We start from the raw sequence: 21585 nt of genomic DNA, 5'->3' as shown, positions 1-21585 counted from the left end.
GCAGAGAGGCATGATCAATCCACACATCTCCTGGTACTCCTTGAGGTTCCCAGTTACCGACGGATATTCAGTGTACATACAGTCCAAGACGTACATGTTCCGTGCACCTTCGGCTGCTGCAAGTACCTAGAGACCCACCCACGGGGGACCCGCCTGACTCACCGGCTATCGAACATCACTCATGCACAGTGCGAGGGGCTCCGCAGAACTTCTTGCAGTTTGGCGGGGTCGTGCATAGCATCGAAAAACACTCTCAAGGAAAAGCCAGACCAGACATTCTGTGCCCTCTGGCTTCTCTTTCCCTCTCATTTATTGGCACCTCTTTTGGTCATTCTTCCATTCTATCTCAACGCGCTCTTTACCACTAGAGGCTCGTCGACAACAACTTTCCATTCCGCCCACCTTCCAAGAATACTCGATCCAAACCGCCACCATGGTGATCCAACAGCCCTCCAACCAGATTAAGCTCACCAACGTCTCGCTGGTGCGCCTAAAAAAAGGCAAGAAGCGCTTCGAAATCGCGTGCTACAAGAACAAGGTCCTCGAATGGCGCTCCGGAATCGAAACAGACCTCGACAACGTGCTCCAGATCCCCTCCGTCTTCCTCAACGTCTCCAAGGGCCAGACGGCGCCGTCGGCCGAGCTCGCCAAGGCCTTCGGTAAGGACATGTCCGTCGACGACATCATCCTCGAAATCCTGCGCAAGGGTGAGCTGCAAGTGGGCGAGAAGGAGCGCAACGCCCAGCTGGAGCGTGTGCACGCCGAGGTCGTCTCCATCGTCGCCAGCAAGCTCGTCGACCCGCGCACCAAGCGCGTCTACACGCCGGGCATGATCGAGAAGGCGCTGGACATGCTCAGCTCGAAGGCCCACCAGCAACAACCTCGGCAACAACAACAACAACCGCATGCCCAACACCATCAACAAAACAACAACAACAACAAATCCAAAGCCGCCACTAGCAGCAGCAACAGTGCCACCGCCAGCGCTACCGGCACCCCAGCCACAGGCGAACCAGGCGAGAGCAAGCCGCGCACCGCAGCAACAACAACACAACCACCATCCTCATCAACGACAACAACCAGCACGACGCCAACCCCGACCTGGACGGGTGTCGTAACCAACAAGAGCGCCAAGTCGCAAGCGCTGGACGCGATGCGGGCGCTGATCGCGCACCAGCCGATCCCCGTGGCGCGCGCGCGCATGCGGCTGCGCATCACCTGCGCGACCGGCGTGCTGAAGCAGGCGGTCAAGGCGCCGCAACGAAAACAGCAACAACAGCAGCAACAGGCAGGCGACAAGACCGCGGAGGGAGGAGGAGGAGGAGGAGAAGGAGACGGCGAAGGAGAGCAGAGGGCGGCGGCCGGGACGGTCAAGGACAAGATCCTCAGCTTTGTGGAGCAGGTTGAGAGCCAGGATGTGATAGGTTCCGAGTGGGAAGTTGTCGGGTTCGTCGAGCCCGGCGCGTTCAAGGGGTTGTCCGACTTCATCAGCACCGAGACGAAAGGGCAGGGCAGGGTGGAGGTTTTGGACATGGCTGTAACTCATGAGGATTAGATGATTGCATGCCCGGAGACTTTGTTCCGCTTGCGTCTTGAAGGTACTTGGTTAGACAGGTCTTGGGCGTTGTTGGCATCGTAAAACTGGCGGCATAACACGGTCACATGGCATGTATCCAATGGCAAGAGATCATTCCCTTTTTCATATCCGCGCCTGTATTGTCATGCTGTGAATCATGGTGGTCCCCTTTAGCAGTCCGGCGAGTTCCCCAGTGAATTGCGGAGACTGTATCGCAAGGTAAAATAAAATCAACCCGAGCCGTCCATGACCACCCCCCTTAGCCTTGGGATAACACCGCCAAAAAGCCAAGCACAGCAATGCCAAAAGAAGCCGCACGCCACAGGAAAATGCTTAACCACCCTTCTTCTTGGACACACCGACGGTCCGGCCGCGGCGACCGGTCGTCTTGGTGTGCTGACCACGGACACGAAGGCCCCAGTAGTGGCGGAGACCGCGGTGGGCGCGGATCTTCTTCAGGCGCTCCAGGTCATCACGGAGCTTGGAGTCGACGTTGTTGGCCAGGATCTGCGAGTCCTTGCCGTCGACGATATCACGCTGCCTGTTGAGGAACCACTGTTGTCGGGCTGTCAGCGAACAGTTTCCTCGCGACCGAGCGCAACGGACAAACGTACGGTGGGGATCTTGTAGGCAGTGGGGTTCTGGATGATGGTGACCAGGCGCTCAAGCTCCTCGGAAGTGAGCTCACCGGCGCGCTTCTTCAGGTCGACATCGGCCTTCTTGCAGACGAGGTTGGCTGTTTGACGCCGTCAGTCCAATTGCATATGCATCCAAAGTTGTGTGTTGACCCCAGCAGGCGAAGTTGGGCCGCAGATGGTCGCGGGACGCGGCGCGAGGTATACGTACAGTAACGACGACCGACACCCTTGATCTTACTGCAACAGATAGTCAGTCTTCTGGTGCCGAAGAAGGCGAGCGGGCGGTGGGAGCTTACGTCAAGGAGTAAACGACCTTCTGCTTGCCGTCAACGTTGGTGTTGAGCAGACGCAAGATGTGGTTGAAGTTGCTCTGAGAGATTCGTCAGCCTCACGTTCGTCTTCAGGCATGCATGTCCATGTCATTCTTTCAAGCAATGTCGTCGTTCCTGCTGATCTTGCTGGCCGTCCAGGGCTGCCAGGAAGCGCGCAAACTTTCCCAATTGCCACGCGAGTTGTCGACAATATCGGAGAAGTTACATCATAGCATCTCCGAGTCCGCACCAGCCAGGAATATTGCAGAGTCCCGCCCACCGACCCCCAAGCGGTATCATCGAGACAGCGCTTGCCGTGGGCGAACAGCAGCGGCCACTTTGCATTCTTCTGCCAGGTAGAACTCTCCGTTGGCGTACTCCGGCGCATGAGATGCCATACAGCTTCTGAGATGTCGCATTGCAATCTGCAGTCGGATAACGGTCGGTCGCATGGAGCGAGGGCTGTCGCGAACCTCGCCATCGTTTGTCGTCGTGGTAGGAGCCCCAGCCTGGCCGGACACAAGAATCGCAAGGAAGAGAGGGAAAAAATCATCCGTCCAGGATGTCAACGTACCTTCTCGCCCGACACCAGCGACATGATGGGCAACTGTGTGCAGACCGGCACTCGTTGTCCTCAGCTTGGGTTGAAGTCCGAGATGGTGCAAGTGGCTCGCCAGGAAATTTGTGCCGTGATAGTTCTTGAATTTGTGTGGTCACGTGGTGGGGCATGCTTGGCGGCAAGGGATTGACCTGGTGTGGTGCTCAGCGCAAGTTAACCCCAACCCTAGATAAGCATAACACCCGCCAACACGCCCAGTGGAAGTGCTCCATGCGGAGCGCGAAGGCAGCGATGAACCTGCCTGCTCGGTAGGTCGTTTGTGGTGTCCAAATCTTCTTTTCACTCTTCATATTGGCACTCTGTTCCTCTCATAATTTTACTTCCTTCTTTTCCTCTGCTCGCGGTTCAAGACTCGATCTGGCTTGCCCCGCGAAGTTCGCCCACTCAAATCATTATCTTTATTGCCCTTAGCTTATCTCTCGCTTCTCGATTCTTGCCAATTCTCAATGTCGAATTGGGCGCAGCAGTTTATGTTGTGTTCTTGCCTTTTTTTTTTTCCTTTCCTTTCCTTCCTTTTCTTTTTCCTTGTAATACACGAAAGGAGAATAGAACAGGGTTCTCCGTTTCTCATTCGAGGGGTTCTGCCCTTGTTGCAGCTTGCTTGGTGTCTCTGGTCTCGCTGTACGTGACGGGAATATCAAATAGTGTATCCGTACTCCGTACTCCGCACGCTGTGAAACAAGGAGGCCATGCCGAAGTGGGTAATATAGCTTGCCTTCTTTTGCCGCATTAACTTGAACTGTTCGAAGCCAATAAAGGATGCATGCACAATTGGGCGCCTCCGAGGAACGCGGGGATACACTAGCGAGCGTATTCTGTACATAAGGTAAGTCGAGGCTGGGGGGGCTGAGCCATCGGTGACGTTGGAGCCATGTCCCACCTGAAAGGCGGCGGCAGGCACAGCCGTCCTCCTTGACCCGTGCCGGCCCAGCTCAGCCTCGTGCCGCCGGGGAGTCGAGAATGAGGTGTGCCGCCTGACCCACAGGGCCTCGTCAGCACTTCCATGGCTGAAAGAAATCAAGAAACCGAGAACGCTCCGCAGATGAGGTGCGCCTTCGCTTTCGCCGTTCCGTCGCCCGACTGAGAGTATACCGCGGACGCAGCCGAGGACGACAACAACAGCTGCTGCTAGACGACACCGCAGCCTTCACGGGCAGCATGCTCGACGAGAACCTGCCCACATTCCGGCTCAGGCCATCGACGGACAACCCGCTCTCGAGCATTCTCTACTTTTCGCAGAATGGCGACGAACCGGCGCCCGAGTACGTGCTGCGGCGCGCAGACCCGGCGTTGCCTGCGTCGCGCAACAAGTACGCGGTCGCCCTCTGCGCCGCCCACAACGCCGACGTGGTGTACGGGGAGGTGATGGTGGAGCCCGAGTGGTCGCAGCCGACGCTGTCCGCGGCCGAGATCCGTGCCCAGGGCCAGGCCGGTGCTGCCGCCGCCGCACCGGCCGTGCCACTCGTTCCAGACAGCTTCACCGTGCAGCTTTACAACCCGGACCAGTCGGTGGCAGTCAAGATGGTGCCCGGGTCGTGGGGCAAGAGCGACAGCTGGGAGTTCGAGCTGCCCATCCAGACGTTCCCCGCGCCAACGGCGAGCGAGCTGGACCGCGAGCAGCAGAACAGCTCGCCGGCTGCGCCCGAGCTGATCCCGCGCATCATGTTCCGGTGGAAGAAGGACGGCCTGCTGAGCAAGGACATGACCTGCTACATGTCGGGCAAGAGGCTTGGGGCGCGCAAGAGCAAGGAGCCTGACATTACCGTCGCGCTGTTCAAGGCCGCCCGCGAGAGCGTCCTGACCGTCTACCAGCCGAACCTGCACCGTGTCGAGCTCGAGGACCGCAAAGGGCTCGAGCTGGTCCTTTTGCTGAGCTCAGAAGTCATCAGAGATCTCTGGTTGTCGCCAAAACCCGACTTATTCAACGTCCAGGGCGGGGCGGGCACGGCAGTCAGCGGAAACAAGAGGAAGAACTCGCGCCCGCTCGCCAGCAGCGCCGCAGCAGCCGTACCGGCCTCCATGTCCGGCGCCCTGGGGAACGCCCCTCCGCCGCAGCCCGCCGCCCCTTCCGCTGTCGCACCTACAGCGAAGACCGACATCACCTCTCCTCCATCCAACCCCGAAATCGACGCCGAAACGCGCCGCCTGCAAGCCATGGTGGAGCAGGAGGAGCGCGAGCGCGAGAAGGCCGAACGCGAGCGGGAAAAGGCCGAGCGCGCCGAGCAGAAGCGCATCAAGCGGATGATCGAGGAGGAAGAGAAAGAGCGGCGCCGCCGCGCAGCCGAGGTTGCCAAGGAAACCGAGCGGCTCCGCAAGGTGTACGGCGTCGAAGGGCAGGTCCTCCCCTCCGAGCAACGGCCGCCTGCTCTCCCGCCGCGCGGGCACCAGCAGCACCCGCATTCTCCTCACTCGCATTCACCCACTTCCCATCCCGCCCAACACCACCTCGGCCCTTGGGGCGCTGGCGCCGGCGGGTGCGCCCCGCCGGCGGCACGGCCGGTGAGCGCGGGGCCGTATTCTCGGCCGGTCTTCCAGCCGCCTCCGTCCGTCCATCCAGGCCCGGGACCGGGCGCGCAGGGCCCGTTCCACTTCAACACGCTGAATGCGCTGTGGAAGGGCGCCGCGGGCCAGCTGCAGCAGCTACATCAGCCACAGCAGCCGCCCGGGGGCAGGAGGAGGGCGTCGGAGGAGGAGAGGAGGAAGGTGCAGAAGAAACGGAGTTCGCATTGGTAGGGTTAGCGTGGCCCGGGGAGCAGGACTGGGTTCGATTTTTGGAGTCGGCGTTGATGGTTGGGAATGTGCATCGTTGCAGGGCCGGTTCTTACACAGTAGGGTGTGTTTGTGGCTACACTAGACAGCGGTTTTGTTTATATGGGGGATGGCGCGCTTTCGTTGGATCATGATGGTTTTCAGCACGGCAGCGTTCCTGACTTCTTTAAACTTGGAAACTTTCTAGTCAGCCTTGTCGATGTTTAAGATTTCCCTCTCGCGTCTGTGTCGTCTGTGGTTTTGTTCAGTCCATCGTTTATCTTTTTTCTCAACTTCTGCTTGCAACCCCTCGGTTACGCTCGACTCTGTCCTACACAGCAGTGTTGAGATACCCCTCTTACACAGTTAAGCACGCGCTCGGGATGACTGCTACAACGAGCACTTCAGCCGGCCGGAATCGTTTCGGATGACCCCGAGCTCTCAGTTACAACACAGCCCAGCTTGCACAATTTCGGGCGAGCCAGGTTCACTCACCCGCATATGGAGGCTAGCCTCCTGTTTCAAGGAAGCCTCGCGAGAGATTTGTTCGAGGACGGGCTCCATCCGAACCATGGGTCCCCTTTTACTTCCCGTTTGCCAGCCCTTCGACGAGTTTGCAAGGGGGGTGATGGGCAGCTAACTAGTTGCCCTTGTTCCGCGGGAGAGACACATGGGGGCGGCCGACGAGAAGGTGAAACGCGGGGAGAGAGCTGGGGTGGTGGGGTGTCGACGCAGTATGGCTGGGCCCAGCACCCGGTGGTTTCAAACCTCCTCTTGGGTTGTGCTCGACGGCTGGGCCTGGAACTGCATGCGACACGCGGCCCCTCGCGGAATCTGTGGCGAAGGGTTGTTCGAGAAGCTGGGCAGAGCTTATGGTTCGTCGGCGGGCAGGAGTTGGAGGGGCAGCGACGGCGAGGGAGTTGTCCCGTGTCATTGGACCGCGGGCAGATCGTTGCACTACCGAAGTCGGGGCTGAGGGGTGGGCGCAGCTGCATGAGGTCTGAGTGAGTGTTGCATTCCGTACTTAGGAGTGAGTATAGAATACGCTTGAGTGTCGCAGTTGCAAAAGCAAAGACGGGCGAACAATCTGCTGCCAGATAAACGCGACTACGGAATACATGCCTACACTTCACTACTACCTAGTGGATGCTGATCGAAGCCTCGTCCTGCATCAATTTGGCAGGTGCAGCAAAGCCGGCGCTTGAATATTGGGCTGGGCGCTGCAGTAGGCAGCGATCCGAGGCATCGTTTGTGCCCCGAGGGCGGGGTCTAGATGGGACGCTGGAGCGCCATCCATTTTCAGGGCCAGCATTCCGGACATTTGACAGGTAAGTTGTTACACGGTCCATAGCGAATTCCGACGGGACTTCCATGGCCACCGTCCTGCTGTCAAGATGGACTCATGCCTTTTGTAGTGTCTGATGAGCGCTGCCACTCCGGCACCTTGACCCTTTTATTGAGCCCAATGCTGTTATTACTGGGCTGTATGTGACTTGAAGGGTCTTGTCAGCAAAACGAGCATCAGTACGGATGAGTACCTACCATAGCGCGCCACGGGTGGTTGTCGAAATGGTCATGGCGCCCGTCTCCTTGGTCAGGGACAGTCCCTCAGACCGAAATATTTTACCTCGGAGGAGAACGTACGTTCAACTCTCCTTCCAGAGATAACCTTCCACCGAAAATATTTCTTCTTGAAAATAATCCCTTCGTTTAAGGACCCTCTCTTATCCTAAGGGATGGTCTCTCAACTATATTGTGCTCTAAGAGGTAGGAGAATTTCGTCTAGGCGACTTTCATGGCGATGATTTTAGAAAATTGGACATTCTCCTACGACTGTGTGATCCAATTCGTGCTCCAAGATGGTAGTGGAGACGATGTCGACAACCCCCCGTGGCGCGCTATGGTAACTATTAGCGTATCCGTACCCGAAAGGTACTGTACTTAGTCAACCCAGAACGGCTTCAAAGCGCCCCAGCCATCGCATGCATCGCTGCGATCGTTGGGGAAGTCAGGTGGGTATCGAGGTTCGAAGAGTGGTTGGCACAAAGCGCCCCCAACGGGAGCTGCGTTGCGTACCAGCGAGTCGCGCATGACATCAAGATCAAAGGCGGGTTTCCATGTCAGCCACGGTGCAAACAGAGCAAAGCCAGGACCTCAACGGCTTGCGGGACTCGCAGCTTGCAATGAATGACTCTCTTACCTGGCCACACTACTGTGTACGGAATACGGATTACATACACCAGAGTACTGTGTGAATACGGATTACGCTCCAATACACCGTAATCCGTGATCGGGAACCCCTGGTCAAGGCCAGAAAGGGAGTCGATGGGCAGATTTGGCGCTAGCACCGTTTAGGAAGAGCACCACCTCCAAGCGGCCAAGCGAGCGGCTAACGCACGGGAGGACCTGAACCCGCAATCCACGGCCGTTATCCCGTACCTCCGCCCGCATCGCATCGCAATCGCATCAGCTCGTCCGCTCCCGCCTGAGTGCCCTCATCCTGTCGTCCTTTGGCTGCCGCGTTGACGAGCCCAAGTTCTCGCCGAGCGCGGCCTGTTGCTGTCGTCTGCACTCCGCCCTCCGCCCCCGGCACCCGATCGAGGGATCGATCGACACCTCCTCGCTTGCCCCACGAGCAGATCCCGAACCTCCGGTGCTCCTTGTTGCTGCGTCCTTCAGTGCGTTGCCGTTGCCGACACTCTGCCTCCCCGGGCCGGTAGGCCTGTAGCTCGACTAGTCTCCAAGGACACACGCTGCCGGTCCCTGCTTTCGCTTCTTTGGCTTCGTTCTCTTCCTCCCGCTCCGTCCGGGGCACCTTCGATTCGATACCCCGGCCCTCGCCGCAGCCCAGGCCGTGAGGGCCCCAGCATAACCAGCCATGAACTTCGATTCCGGGACCGCATATGCCGAGTCCGATGCGGACGACGAGTACGAGAGAGACATCCACGGCAGCTCGCCGACAGCCACCGACGTCGAGAACTCGCCCATCGACTCGGACCCGCCATCGGCTGAACACACTCCCACCAGCTACGGCTACCGGACCAGCGTCGACAGGCTGCCCGAGACCCTCATATCCGAGTGGACCGCCGAGGAGTGCGCCGACTTCATCGCCAGCATAGGCGTGCAGCAATACGCAGACAGGTTCATAGGTGAGCAGGATGCCGCATCGGCTGGCCGCTTGGCCGGGAAAAACCGACGGTGCTGACACGCTCTGTGCAAGAAAACGACATCGTCGGAGAGGCGCTCGTCGCTCTGCAGCATGAAGACCTCAAGGCCATGGGCATCAACAGCGTTGGGCACAGATTGACCATCCTCAAATCCGTGTACGACGTCAAGAAGGCCCAGGATGTTCCGATCGAGTCGGACCACTATATGCCGCTGAGTACGCTCTTTACCCCATGGTCGGCCGGTATGCCGCGCTAACGCACGTGGAACCGCAGCTGCCGAGATGGAAGCCCAGTCGTCGAACGCGACGATGAAAGATATCAAGCACCTGGTGGAGCAGCTACGACTGCGAGATGAGCGGATGGCCCTGTTCGAGCAGGATCTCCGCAGGTTAACCGAGGACTTCAGGAGGCTGCGGGAAGACATGCTGCCAGCACTACGGCTGGTCAAGGATGCCCAGCAGCCGCTGCCCAACGTCAACAACGGCCAAGGGTACGAGAGCACCCTCTCGCCGCCCGCTCCCACACCATCAACATCAGGCCAATCCAGCGCCGGGTTGAAGCGCCAATACTCGACCAAGAAGATCATGCTCCAACCGACGCCGAAGGCGACGTCTCCGACACACCTGCAAACAAGCCACGACCGGTCGATAGTCGAACAGGCTCTCGACCCAACCAGCGCCGCCGAACGAGCCGTCCTGTCCTCATCCCACCTGGCCGCCATGAACGGAACCGGCGGCAGCGCCGCATCTCCTTCGTACCCCTCCCCAAACATGCCGTCGCCGACCTCGCCGCCCACGGGCGTCACGATGTCGGGCACCACGCTCGGCGCCCGCTCCTACCGCGGCGACCAGCCGACGCCGTCGACGCGCTCCACGTTCAACAGCACCTCCGCCGACGACCACTACGGCCAAGCGCCCAAGAGCGGCGCCGCCGCCACCGCCGCATCCTCCTCGGCCTCGGCTCCCGCCCCGCGGCGCATGCAGACCCCGGCCCCGGACACGCCGGGGGGAGGCAACGCGTCGGTCGAGATCTTCAAGTCCTTCCGGGTCAGCATGGACGACCCGTGCTACAAGGTGCTGCCGGCGGCGCTCAAGAAGTACCAGATCAACGCGCCGTGGGACCAGTACGCGCTGTACATCGTCTACGGCGACCAGGAGCGCTGCCTCGGCCTCGACGAGAAGCCCCTCATCCTGTTCAAGCAGCTCGACAAGGAGGGCAAGAAGCCCATGTTCATGCTGCGCAAGACCAACCCGGCCCCCGTCGACGGCGTCGCCGACGCCCCCGGCAGCGCCGGCCTCGGCGGCGCCGCTGCCGCCACTGCGAGGGGCACCGGCACGGGCTATGACCCGCCGGGAGGCATCATCTAGATTGTGCTTTCCTTGCGGCGGGGAGGGGTGTGTTGTGGTCAGGTAGGAATGTGTAGGGGCAGGATGGTGGGGACGCACATGGTAGTAGGGTTTCTGCATAGCGAAGGGGGTGAAGGAAGGGGAGGTCCAGAGCTTCTTGTCCCGTCTTGCATTAGCACAACATGAGTGAGGCAGGAGTGTCGAGTGAGGCCAGCGAAGCGAGCATGGAAAGCTGTTGTCGGGTCGGGCTGGATTCGTTGGATTCGTGGAAATCTTTGATGGAGAATCCCTGGCATCGATGGAACCGTTGGGATGTCGTTGGAGGAGTGACGCAAGCGAATCTCACCTGTTGGTTCTTGGGGCGAGCGCTTGCGCCTTGTGTGTTTGAGAGAGAAAGAGAGAGAGTGTGTGTGTGTGTGTGTGTGCCGCTTGTGAGGAGATAGACAGAAGGAAGAGAACAGAGAAGGGAAGGAAGGGAGAGAGGAGGACACGAGCTGGTTTCGGGCGAGGGACATAGCCGGCGTGTTTGGTGTCAGAGTGTCTGTCTGTGTAGCGTTCTAGTCATGGATGGTGGTGCCCGCACCACTTCCCCAGCTTGTCCTTTGCCATGGGAAGCAAGGAAGCAAAGGAAGCTGAGAAGGCGTGGGGAGCGTGTGTTGTGAGAGTTCATGGTGTTGGATTCGTGCATGGCGGTCATTTGGATGGATGTGTAGGAAAGGGCGGGCTTTTCGCTGAGGAGACTCAAAAACAGATGGGTATCTATTGTAACTATCTTGTATCCGTCGCCTTGTTGGCTTCTGGTCCTGGCTTGGGAGGTGTTGGGTGTCGTCTCGTCCTCTGTTTGCCGCAGTTGCCTGCTTGGACAGTCACCGTGCTGCTGGGGAACATTCGAGTATACGCATGCTTCTAGATTGAGAATTGTTCTTTTTACAGATGCATTCATGGATGACATATCTAGCCAACTCACGCCATTACGTTGAGGCCATATCTGTTGCCCAAACACTGGCCTGGTTTTCCTTTTCATACCGGTCCTGTTGCAAGACAAGGGACATGAGACAGGAGTACGAAGATGGAGCATCATGTGTGGAAATGAGTTCTTACACTGATTCTACAGAATCATACAGGTAACTCCATACAGGAAACCTACACAAACCATAGAAGTAACACCTTCCCACCCACCCCACATACAATGTCCGTGGCGGATCCTGAAATCAACGCTTGGTATCCCTTAACCGCCAACCAAGGACCGATACACCTTGTTCCGCACCCCATTTCCCAAACACCCAGAAAACCTGGTCCCTTGATCAGCCAAAGCCCTGAACTGATCGTGCACCCCAAACTCCCATGGAAACCGTTCCCCACCCAATCCCTCCCTGACGGCTTCCATGTCTAACGAGGCCTCACTTCCACTTTGCCGTCCTACTCTTTCCGTCAGTGGACTTGTGCCTCGCCTCATCCAGCATCTTCTTAAAACCCAGATAAAGCTTCCTGAACACCTTGCTATCCACCCAGCTCTTCATGATATCGTCGACCAGCTGGTGCCTCTCCTGGGGGCTCATGTGTTCTCGCTCTTCCACTTTCGACGGCGACATGTACCCGTCCTGGTGCAGGCGCATGTCGACCTCATCGAGGAGCATGTGCTTCCAGTGCAGGAGAGCGTGCGCCGTTTCGGCGTTGCTCTTGCACACGGCACCGACGGCCCACTCCTTGTCCGGTTTGGGAATGGTGTTGCCGTTCTCGTCCTCCTCTTCTTCGGAGTCTGAGCTCGAGTCCGAGTCAGACTCCGAGTCAGACTCTGAGTCCGAGTCTGAGTGCGAGTCGGAGTGCGAGTCTGACTCCGAGTGTGAGCCTGGCTCGCGGACGGGCTTAAGAAGGCGATCTAGCCGGCCAGCGTCATTGAAGTAGGGGCTGCCAGCGAAAGTGATGGTGAACCTGTGAATCTAGCATCAGCCGGTGTCCGTTTCTTTGAAATATACAAGAATGGTGCGACTTACGTGGCGGGGTGGCCCTTCCTGCCGCACGCAGCGCAGTCCTCGTACCCGCCCAAGCCGGCGGTGGTCCGTCCGTCACGGACGTGGTATTCTGGGCGAGCCCGGAGCGCCAAGAGAAAGTCGCTCTTCCACGCGGCCGAGGAGAACTTGGATTGAGCGAAGCCGCGAACTTCGTCGTCTAGCTTCCTCCACGCGACCCGGTACACGGCATGTTCCCTCTCTTCGAATTCAGGGTTGACCCGGAACTGTACGAGCCACTCTATGGCGTCGCGAAAATGTCCCTTGAGCGACTTCTGCAGGTCCAACCTGAGCTCTATAGGTATGGAATCGAGGAGGTCATCGGGAATGCCGAGAGGTCCGTCGCCATCATCCTCGATGAAGCTTTCTATGCTGTCATGGGAGTCGTCTTCGTCTCCGGCCTCGCGCTTCTTTCTTTTGTCCTTTAGCTGCTTCTTCGCAGCCTCCTGGCTTCCGGTAATCTGCTCAAGGACGCCTTCCTCATCGTCCTCGAACTCAGACAGGGCGGGGAGCTCAGGGTCTTTGTCGTACATGGGCCTGGCAGGCTCCTCTTCGCTGGTGGATTCCTCCTCCTCGTTGATGACCTCACCGGCGCGCTTCCGTCGGAGGAGTTCCCGTGCCTTCTCTTTTTTAGTGAGCGGCCGCCGTGTTGACCGCCTGGTTCTGGTTGAAGACGGCACGGGATCTTCGTCTTCGTCCTCTGGGGCGTCACGCTTGACTTTTCCCGCCGAATCGGGGGTTCTTCTCCCCCGGCAAAGGCGGCGCCGCTTGGGTTGTTCGTGGTCGTCCTCATCCTCATCGCTGTCGACGACCACAACGGGTCTCTTCCGCCTGCGGGCCGGAGTAGCCCGCGGCTCGTCATCCTCATCTTCGTCATCGTCGCTGCTCCCCGTCGTTGGTAACTCCACGGGGGCGGGCATCTCGGTCTCCTTCGCACTCTCCTCCGACGAAGAGTCGGGCCCGAAGAGGTCGTCAGGGTCAAGCACTTGGGGTGAGATGAGAAATTCAGACGGTGGCGGGAGCGGCTTGGGCTTGCTCGCCCCCTTGCTCGTCCCCTTGCTTGCCCCCTTGCTCGTCGCTTTGGCCGTCTTTGTCGCGGCCTTCAGCGGCTGGCGGCCTGGGTAGTATTAGCAAGGCGCTGTGACCATGAAACACAGTCCATGTACAACCAAGAGACAGCTTACCGAGTGTGGCCTCCAGCGTCTGCTGTTTCTTCTTTCTCGTGCCCGACATCTTGGACTTGTGGTATCACCAAGACCTTAAGCACGACTCAAGCGACAAATCTATTGTCGCTTTGTTGTTGAAGTATAAGCTCTACCAATTCATTCAGTCAGTATGCAAACGGGCTCTATCTCAATGAAGAAGAACAAGCTCTTATGAGCTCTCGCCCAACCCTGAGAAGGGCCGTCATCGACAACGAGAGTGATCCCATCCACTCCCGGGTCGCCAGCTAACAACAAAAAATAGGTACCGACGGGAGGTGACGTCGTTGTCTCACAAACCATGCGGGGAATGTCTCGAAAAAGAAGAGAGACATGTCGCACGCCTTGATCACGTAAGAGGAAAAAAAAAAGACTCACCCAATATATCCTCAAGCGATGTCCGCTACCAGAACTTGCGACCCAGAGAGCGAAAAGCCGACACAGATAGATATAAGGATCGGGAAAGAAGAAAGAAAGGCGCCTAGGTTTGAATCAAAGAGAAGCAAAGCCAAGGCGATATGACCTGTTGGAGGATAAGAAGCAATGCTTGCGATGTGAGTCGCGGGTATGCTGGATGGCTGGGTTCCAACCGACTGTTGCTCTGCAACCGATTGTTGTTGGAGAACACGTCAGGTGGAATGGCTCTGGCTAGAACGCGCTGGAGGGGCAACGGCATTGGGGGAGCACGGGGCACGAAGAGACGCGGAAGCACGTGATCTGCAGGGTAGCTCAATTCACGGTGGTGAGGTAACGTGATCATCACGTGAGCTACACACCACGTGACTTACATGATAACGCGATGGACGGTGGTGAGGGCAACACCAGAGCACTTCCAGCGCACATCAAGTTGTGGGGAGAATGAAGACGTGTGAGAAGTGTTATGCTATGTCCGGAACACATATCAACAGGTAGGCAGCCCACAAGGCGTTCTATTGTCTGTATTTATACCCCTATATACCCTCATTAATTCCTTCATCACCCACTTAATGCCAGCCCAAAGAGCCTGCCGTTCCCTTCCACGCTCTGGAACTCCTTTGTCTCCAACCGCGCCCCCCAACTCCTGTACATCAAAGTTTATGTGACTGAGAATATATTACGCCTCATCGATCCCCCCCATTCCTGGCCACGGCCGCCTCCAAGGGGGTATGACCACGCTCAGAATTCGCTGTACAACGCTTCTGGGGCAGGCCCATCAGGACTCAAAACGCCTTATACAGGTTAATGTTCCCCCACAGGTCCGCTCATCACGCATCTCGCCCCGGATCAGCTCGTCCCGGATCCGAAACATGCATGTACACCTCCCCCCTCCACCTCTCTCTCTCAACTCGGCCCTAAACAAAACAGGACAAAAAATTATCGCAGCGGCTCCTTGGTGTCCTGCACGCCCCGGGCGATGACGTCCTCCAGCCTCCACCTGGGCGGCTTGACCACGCCCTCGAGGCCGTTCGCCCGGCGCCATTCCTTCTCCGTGTCGGCCGTGACGCCCTCGGGCAGCGGCTCCTGGCCGCCGGCGATGCCCGTCGAGAACTTGAGCTGCAGGATGTCGCCGATCTCGTCGCAGGCGGTGAGGATGCGGTCCATGTCCTCCTTGTTGTGGGCGGCCGAGATGCAGAGGCGCACACGCGAGGTGATGAGCGGCGTGGCCGGGTAGCCGACAATGACGACCGAGATCTTGCGCTTGAGCATCTCGTGGCTGAAGGCTGACATCTTGCCGGGGTTGTACAGCAAGATGGGGATGATGGGCGAATCGTCGTGCCCGTACACGATGAATCCGAGACGCTTGAGGCCGAGGCGGAGATAGCGCGAATTGAAGGCGAGGCGCTGCAGGCGCTCCTCGCCCTGCCCCGGCGCCATCTCCCCGGTGATCACCCTGAGCGCAGCGAGAATCTGCATCAGGACAGACGGCGTCGGAGATTCACCCAGGAGCATGGCCGCGTTGGTCATTCTGAGCCCATCGATGATGTGTTTCTCGGCCGCGACATAGCCGCCGTTGGCGCCGAACGACTTGGTCAGGGTTCCCATGAGGATGTCCACCTCGGCCGGGTCGATGCCAAAGTAGTCGCAGACGCCGCGGCCCCTCGGGCCCAGCGCTCCGATGCTGTGCGCCTCGTCCACATAAAGGAAGAACTTGTACTTCTTCTTGAGCGCCAGGATGCCGGGGAGGTCGACCAGGGTGCCCTCCATCGAGTAGAGGCCCTCGACGGCGACCAGGATCTTCTTCCACGGACGGTGCGTGCGCGGCTGGCCCTGCGAGATGGCCTCGCGCAGCTTCTCCTCCAGATCGGCCATGTTGTTGTGCTTGAACGACCGAATGACGGCGCCGGAGAGGCGGGCACCAACGCGGATGGACGCGTGGTTGAGCTCGTCCGAGAGGATGAGGCAGCCCTTGGAGACGAGAGCCGGAAAGGTGCCCGAATTTGTCACGAAACCCATCGAGAACACCATGGCCGCAGGCTTGCCGACAAACTGGGCCACCTCGCGCTCCACCTCCTGGACGAGGTCCGACGTGCCCGAATCCAGGCGCGGGCTGGCGAAGCTGAGGCCATACTTGCGAACACACTCCTCGACGGCGTCGGCGCAGGGGCCCTCCGATTGGGCGAAGCCCAGGTAGTTGTAAGAGCTGACATTGAGCGTCTGCGTGTAAGTGCCGGTGAACTTGTAGGAACGGTTGTAGTTCTCCGACTTGCGATCAATCAGCGTGACATAGCGGCCGGGAACGCCAGTCGTGGGTCTCGCGAAGCAGTCGTCAAGGCGCATCTTCAGCCTCCTGATATAGAAGCTGTCAAAGTCATCGCACAGCGGGGCAAAGCCATTCGAGGCCGTGAAGGTCTGGTAGTTTTTCTTGGCGCCGAACCGCTTGGCGAAGAAGTCCTTCGCGTGACCGAAGAAGATCAGAAAGAGGTAACTGAGGTAGGTGGTGAGGACGTAGTAATAGGGCGGCTCGTCTTCGATTGGGGGGTCGAGCGAACCGCCCTTGTGAGCGCTGACGTATAAGTGGCTCCGGCTAAGCAGAGGGCCGAACTCAGCGTCGCGGCGCTCCTGGCTTCGAGCCTCGTCGGCTGATGGAGGCTCAAACAGAGTGGTCGGGGCCTCGTCGCTTTGGAGCTCTCCGGTAGTGGCGGCGGACAGCGAGATCGTCGGGAGAGGGGGACTCGGCCCCGGCACCAGCGGTGACGGCGTCTGGTGAAGCTGCGAAGTCTGCAGCGCCGAGGCGGCCTGCTGCTCCTTCGACTTGGACGAGAAGAAGCCGGCGAGACGGTTGCCTTTCGACTGAGAAGGCCGTCGCTCGCCTGCCTTCTCAGATTGCGGCATGATGGACGTCGAGAAGGGGTTCGAAAGCTTTCGAGGCATCGCTAAGAGGTGTGCGTGCTTCAGAATAGGGCGAATTGCTGAAAGGCGGGTCAATTGATGCTGCAGGGAGGCACGTGTTAGTCACTAAGGCATTTCGAGGAGGCGTCCGAAACCATGTTAGGAATCGGCGGGCGGTATGGCGCAGGACGAGAGCCGGCGGAGATGCTCGAAGCGGTGTGAAAACCTTTGGCGCAAGTCCCCTGAGGGCATCGGGAGCAGCGGAAGGCGGCAACAACCCCTTTCGCAGATCCACCGAACACTGACAAGCCACGGCTTCCCAATCCAGCAGGGTGTGCCCAAAATTGCCGGCAGCCAAACTCCGGGGAAAAAAAGGGCCTACTTACTCAATTAACCTCTTAGGAAGATCATAACCCCCAAGATTTCGTCGCCAGAGCGAGTTGCGCTCAGTGTCGACGACGAAGACGTGCCAGGCGCTGCTAACGAGCTCTTGTCCGAGGTGCCGACAAATGAGAAGTCGCGGCTGATAGCTGCAGGGAACGGCACGTTCGGTGGTGACGCTCGCGGAATGGGAGCAGCTATCGCTGGAGATCTCAAGCTGAAAGAAAAGGAAAGGGATGGACCACACGGGTCCAGGTCGAGCTGGCTCTGCGGTTTTGCGGGAAAGGCTCTCTCTTCTTCGGGACGGGAGGGAAGGAGCAAGAAACAGAGAAAGAGATGGAGTTCAGGAACAGGCCAGGGGCGACAGCCAAGTGAGGTGGACACGCAGAGGATTTCAAGGGAAACGGCCAGGAGCGAGGGGATTGTCGAATCGGGGGCCCAGGAACTGGGCGCGGCGGGGCCAATCGCTTGCCTCGTAGCCACTTCGCAATTTGGGAAACCAGCCCTGTGCTCTGCTCTGCTGTCGTTGGACCAATGCAATGCGACAGAAAGCTGACCCCTGCTCCAATTTCGATGCCGAACGGTCCGGTTGCTGACACCGTGCACCTCGACAGCGGCGCTCTGCAGCCAAGCAGGAGAGTGTGTGCATGTGAGGTGCGTCGCTCACTCAGTCGAGCTGCCTGCTGATCTGCAGAGTACACTACACAGTAGTTAGGTTGTCTTGCCGCCGCCAACAACGGCAACCCCTAATCAACAGGCCCTGGGAATGGCCGGATTGTGACTGAGGCAAAAAGATTGTCAAGTCTCAGTGTGAGCAAAAGATTGTTAGCATTCGAGTGATATTACGAAAAGGCACTCGAGGACTGAATAAGCGGCGGAGGCCTCCCTGGATCTGAGATGGTGAAGTCAAAACCCATGTAGGCGACTTGGGGACAAATCGAGGGCAATTCTCTACTGAGTCCTGTCGTACAATGTCTGTGCCAGTCTGCGAAGCAGCCAGCCCGTAAGGGAATGAGTGCCTTCGTCTTGTATGGTCCGCCGTGACTCAAGCTCAGGGGTAAGGTACCGTATGTGTGTATGGAGTAATCCGTCGGTAACGTTATGTACAGTACCTCACACTTCGATGGGAGCACAAGCTCCAGTTGATTGAGCGCTGACCCCCACTTGCTCGCCTCGAGTTTTAGTGAAGCGCCTCCTTCGGCTTAGCCATCACTTTTGCAACCACAGCAACAACGCATGAACTGCAGCAGCAAGAATAGTGCACCCGTGCGGGTTTCGCCTGGCCGTCTGGGATGGTGTGGTCCTATCTGAGAGGCATGAAGATTGTTTGCAGCGTTCTAAGGTTCACTATCGATGTAACGTTAATGCCCAAACCGCGGGCTAGCCCGTCGTACCTGCAGGACGCGACTGTCGGCTACCTGCCGCCGCTTGCTGGCAATCATCGGCTTTGATCGGACTCGGACTCCAACACAGCGGGTTTCGCGTCGGCACTCCGGACCTGGACTTTGTGTGGCTCGCCGGGGAATTCTGACAGGAAGCTTAAAAACTACACAGTAACTGAATGCAGCACACATCCTGTTCATCGCAGAAGACCTGCAATACAGTAGTAGATCCGGGGCTCCGTGGGGACCATCCCTTCCGTCTGCAACTTTTACGGATACTTTCCCCAGATTGTCCTCCGATTGCCAGAGCCCACTGCAGCTGCTGCTCCAGTTCCAATACTCCCCTCCTTCACAAGCCTGGATTCTTGGTGTTTTCAAGAAAGAAGTCGTTCTTTGCCAATACACAAATCCCACGCACACACCCTCTCTACTCATCGTGCCTTCGTTTTGCACACAGCCAGCGACAACATGGCGGCTGCCGAGCTCTGGAGACATGAGAGACCCGAGGCCACGCAGATGTGGAAGTTCCTGGAGCATGTCAACTCCAAGTACGGCTTGAGCCTCAGTGACTATTCAGAGCTGTACAGCTGGTCCGTCGACAATGTGGCCGAATTTTGGGCCGAGGTCTGGCACTTCACCGGCATCAAGGCGTCGAGGCAGTACGACCAGGTAAAACAACCCCTGGATGGGCAGACCTCGTGCCTCTCTCTTCTCTCTCTCTCTCCCCCCAAACGATGATCCGTTGCTGATCGTCACCACACCACCCAGGTCCTGCCTCCTGGAGCCCCTATGTTCCCCAGGCCCGACTTCTTTGCCGGGGCGCGTCTCAACTTCGCAGAGAATCTGCTCTTCCCAGCCAATGCCGACGTCGACGAGTCGGCCACGGCCGTCGTCACGGCAACCGAGGACGAGAGCCATCTCGCCGAGACCTCGTGGGCCGAGCTCAGGGACCAGGTCCGCCGCTGCTCCAACGCCCTGCGTGCCGTCGGTGTCAAGGAGAACAGCGTCGTTGCCGGCTTCGTGGCAAACCACGTGCAGGCCCTCGTCGCCCTGCTGAGCGCCGCTGCTCTCGGCGCTATCTGGACCGGTATCAGCCCGGACAACGGTGTCAGCGCGGTGCTGGACCGGCTGGTGCAGATCAGGCCTCAGGTGCTGTTTGCCGATAATGCTGCGCTGTATAACGGCAAGGAATGGTCCGGCAAGGCCAAGACGCTCGAGGTTGTCGAGGAGTTGAAGAAGCACGGCCTGGAGCAAGTTGTCGTTGTCAAGGGTCTCCCGAATATCGAGACGGGCCTGGATGAAATCTCCGCCAAGGGGGTCAACGCAGCGGAGTACGAGGCCTTTTTGAACTCGTAAGTGTTGCTCTCGTGGCCGCCGCCTCGGTACTCTGTTATTCCCTATCCTCATACCAGTCTGCCCACAGAGCGCCAGATTCGCCCCTCGTCTTCGCCCAGCTCCCTCCTTCTCATCCCCTCTACATTCTCTACTCCAGCGGCACCACCGGGCTCCCAAAGGCCATCGTTCACACGGCTGCTGGCACTCTGCTCCAGCATAAGAAAGAGCACTTCCTGCACTGCTCGCTCTCGCCGGCCTCCCGCATGCTCTACTACACCACCACATCCTGGATGATGCACCATTGGAGCGTCTCGGCGCTTGCTTGCGGCGCCTCGCTGGTTCTCTACTCCGGCTCCCCCTTCAAACCGCACGGCTACGCCTCGCTGCCGCGCCTGCTCTCTTCCCTCCGCGTAACCCACTTCGGCACCTCGGCCGCCTACCTCACCACCCTCGAAGCAAACGACGTGCGTCCCGTCTCCGATCCATCCCTAGACCTATCCGCCCTCGAAGCGATCTACTCCACCGCGGCGCCCCTCCCGCCCTCGACCTTCTCCTTCGTCTACCAAGCCTTCCCGGCCAAGATCAACCTGGCCTCCATCACGGGCGGCACGGACATCATCTCGCTCTTCGGCGCCCCCTGCCCGCTCCTCCCCGTCCGCGCCGGCGAGGTGCAGTGCGCCGGGCTGGGCATGGCCGTCGGCGTGATCGACTCGGCCTCGCCGGCGGACGACCCGCGCCCGGTCGCGCCCGCCGACGCGCCGGGCGAGCTGGTCTGCCTCAAGCCGTTCCCCAGCCAGCCGCTGACCTTCTTCGGCCCGGAGGGCCAGGCGCGGTACCGCGCCGCCTACTTCGACCGGTTCCCGGGCCTGTGGCACCACGGCGACTTCGTGCGCGCCGCCAGCCCCGCCGGCACCGCCGGCGGCCCGCTCGTCATGCTGGGCCGCAGCGACGGCGTGCTGAAGCCGGCCGGCGTGCGCTTCGGCAGCGCCGAGATCTACAACCTGCTGGCGCGCTTCTTCGCGGCCGAGGTGGCCGACGCCGTGTGCGTCGGCCGGCGGCGGCCGCAAGACCGCGACGAGACCGTGTGCTTGTTCGTCGTGATGGCCGAGGACAGCAGCAGCGGCAGCGGCAGCGGCAGCGGCAGGAGGCCGTTCGACGACGCGCTGCGGCGCCGCATCGCCGAGGTCATCCGCCGCGAGCTGAGTCCCCGGCACGTGCCGGGCGTGATCGAGGAGGCCAAGGGCGGGGTGCCCAAGACGGTGAACGGCAAGAAGTAGGTTTTTATTTGTGGGGAATACGGACTGAATATCTCGATCCTACCCTCCCCCCCCCCCACCTCTCCCACCTCTCCCCTTCCCCTCCCCATCGCTTGTGGTGTCGGGCTTGGGCGTGAGCATGAACGTGGTGATTGCTAACAAAAGTGACTTGTAGGATCGAAGTCGCCGTCAAGCAGATCCTCTCCGGGATGCAGGTCAGCACGAACGCAAGCGTTGCCAACCCGGAGGCCCTGGATTGGTTCAGAGAGTGGGCGAGAAAGGCGGACGCGGCGGACTCGGTGCTGC

The 21585-nt window shown here is 59.2% G+C and overlaps 8 protein-coding genes across 8 annotated transcripts; 5 read left to right on the top strand and 3 right to left on the bottom strand.

Moving 5' to 3' along the window:
• Window positions 1-190: 190 nt before the first annotated feature.
• On the top strand, window positions 191-1732 carry THITE_2118435 (uncharacterized protein). The gene has a single exon (XM_003655078.1). The coding sequence runs from the start codon at window positions 434-436 to the stop codon at window positions 1553-1555; it is 1122 nt and encodes a 373-aa protein (XP_003655126.1). The 5' UTR covers window positions 191-433; the 3' UTR covers window positions 1556-1732.
• Window positions 1689-3647, bottom strand: THITE_2118432 (40S ribosomal protein S18). The gene is made up of 5 exons (XM_003655077.1): window positions 3100-3647; window positions 2511-2584; window positions 2423-2451; window positions 2191-2312; window positions 1689-2131 (listed from the first exon to the last, which is right to left on the bottom strand). The coding sequence occupies exons 1-5, from the start codon at window positions 3121-3123 to the stop codon at window positions 1910-1912; spliced, it is 471 nt and encodes a 156-aa protein (XP_003655125.1). The 5' UTR covers window positions 3124-3647; the 3' UTR covers window positions 1689-1909.
• A 243-nt stretch (window positions 3648-3890) lies between these two features.
• On the top strand, window positions 3891-6135 carry THITE_2118428 (uncharacterized protein). Its single transcript, XM_003655076.1, has 3 exons — window positions 3891-3970; window positions 4167-5780; window positions 5844-6135. The coding sequence occupies exons 2-3, from the start codon at window positions 4303-4305 to the stop codon at window positions 5875-5877; spliced, it is 1512 nt and encodes a 503-aa protein (XP_003655124.1). The 5' UTR covers window positions 3891-3970; window positions 4167-4302; the 3' UTR covers window positions 5878-6135.
• On the top strand, window positions 6136-7051 carry THITE_2118427 (uncharacterized protein). The gene has a single exon (XM_003655075.1). The coding sequence runs from the start codon at window positions 6629-6631 to the stop codon at window positions 6866-6868; it is 240 nt and encodes a 79-aa protein (XP_003655123.1). The 5' UTR covers window positions 6136-6628; the 3' UTR covers window positions 6869-7051.
• A 1543-nt stretch (window positions 7052-8594) lies between these two features.
• On the top strand, window positions 8595-10507 carry THITE_2118426 (uncharacterized protein). Its single transcript, XM_003655074.1, has 3 exons — window positions 8595-9041; window positions 9113-9274; window positions 9333-10507. The coding sequence occupies exons 1-3, from the start codon at window positions 8771-8773 to the stop codon at window positions 10424-10426; spliced, it is 1527 nt and encodes a 508-aa protein (XP_003655122.1). The 5' UTR covers window positions 8595-8770; the 3' UTR covers window positions 10427-10507.
• Window positions 10508-11805: 1298 nt separating this feature from the next.
• Window positions 11806-13647, bottom strand: THITE_155438 (uncharacterized protein; the record flags this gene model as incomplete). The annotated part of the gene is made up of 3 exons (XM_003655073.1): window positions 11806-12337; window positions 12400-13531; window positions 13599-13647. The coding sequence occupies 3 exons, from the start codon at window positions 13645-13647 to the stop codon at window positions 11806-11808; spliced, it is 1713 nt and encodes a 570-aa protein (XP_003655121.1).
• A 1076-nt stretch (window positions 13648-14723) lies between these two features.
• Window positions 14724-17372, bottom strand: THITE_2118418 (uncharacterized protein). Its single transcript, XM_003655072.1, has 2 exons — window positions 17312-17372; window positions 14724-17027 (listed from the first exon to the last, which is right to left on the bottom strand). Exon 2 carries the CDS (start codon window positions 16926-16928, stop codon window positions 14970-14972), a length of 1959 nt encoding a protein of 652 aa, XP_003655120.1. The 5' UTR covers window positions 16929-17027; window positions 17312-17372; the 3' UTR covers window positions 14724-14969.
• Window positions 17373-19156: 1784 nt separating this feature from the next.
• THITE_43789 (uncharacterized protein) lies at window positions 19157-21300 on the top strand (the record flags this gene model as incomplete). The annotated part of the gene is made up of 3 exons (XM_003655071.1): window positions 19157-19357; window positions 19457-20040; window positions 20112-21300. The coding sequence occupies 3 exons, from the start codon at window positions 19157-19159 to the stop codon at window positions 21298-21300; spliced, it is 1974 nt and encodes a 657-aa protein (XP_003655119.1).
• Window positions 21301-21585: the final 285 nt, after the last annotated feature.

The sequence above is a fragment of the Thermothielavioides terrestris genome, chromosome 4 (genome assembly GCF_000226115.1).
Source record: "Thermothielavioides terrestris NRRL 8126 chromosome 4, complete sequence".
NCBI lineage: Eukaryota > Fungi > Ascomycota > Sordariomycetes > Sordariales > Chaetomiaceae > Thermothielavioides > Thermothielavioides terrestris.
The sequence above is the reverse complement of the archived record's forward strand: the minus strand, read 5'-3'. Positions and strand labels throughout refer to the sequence as shown.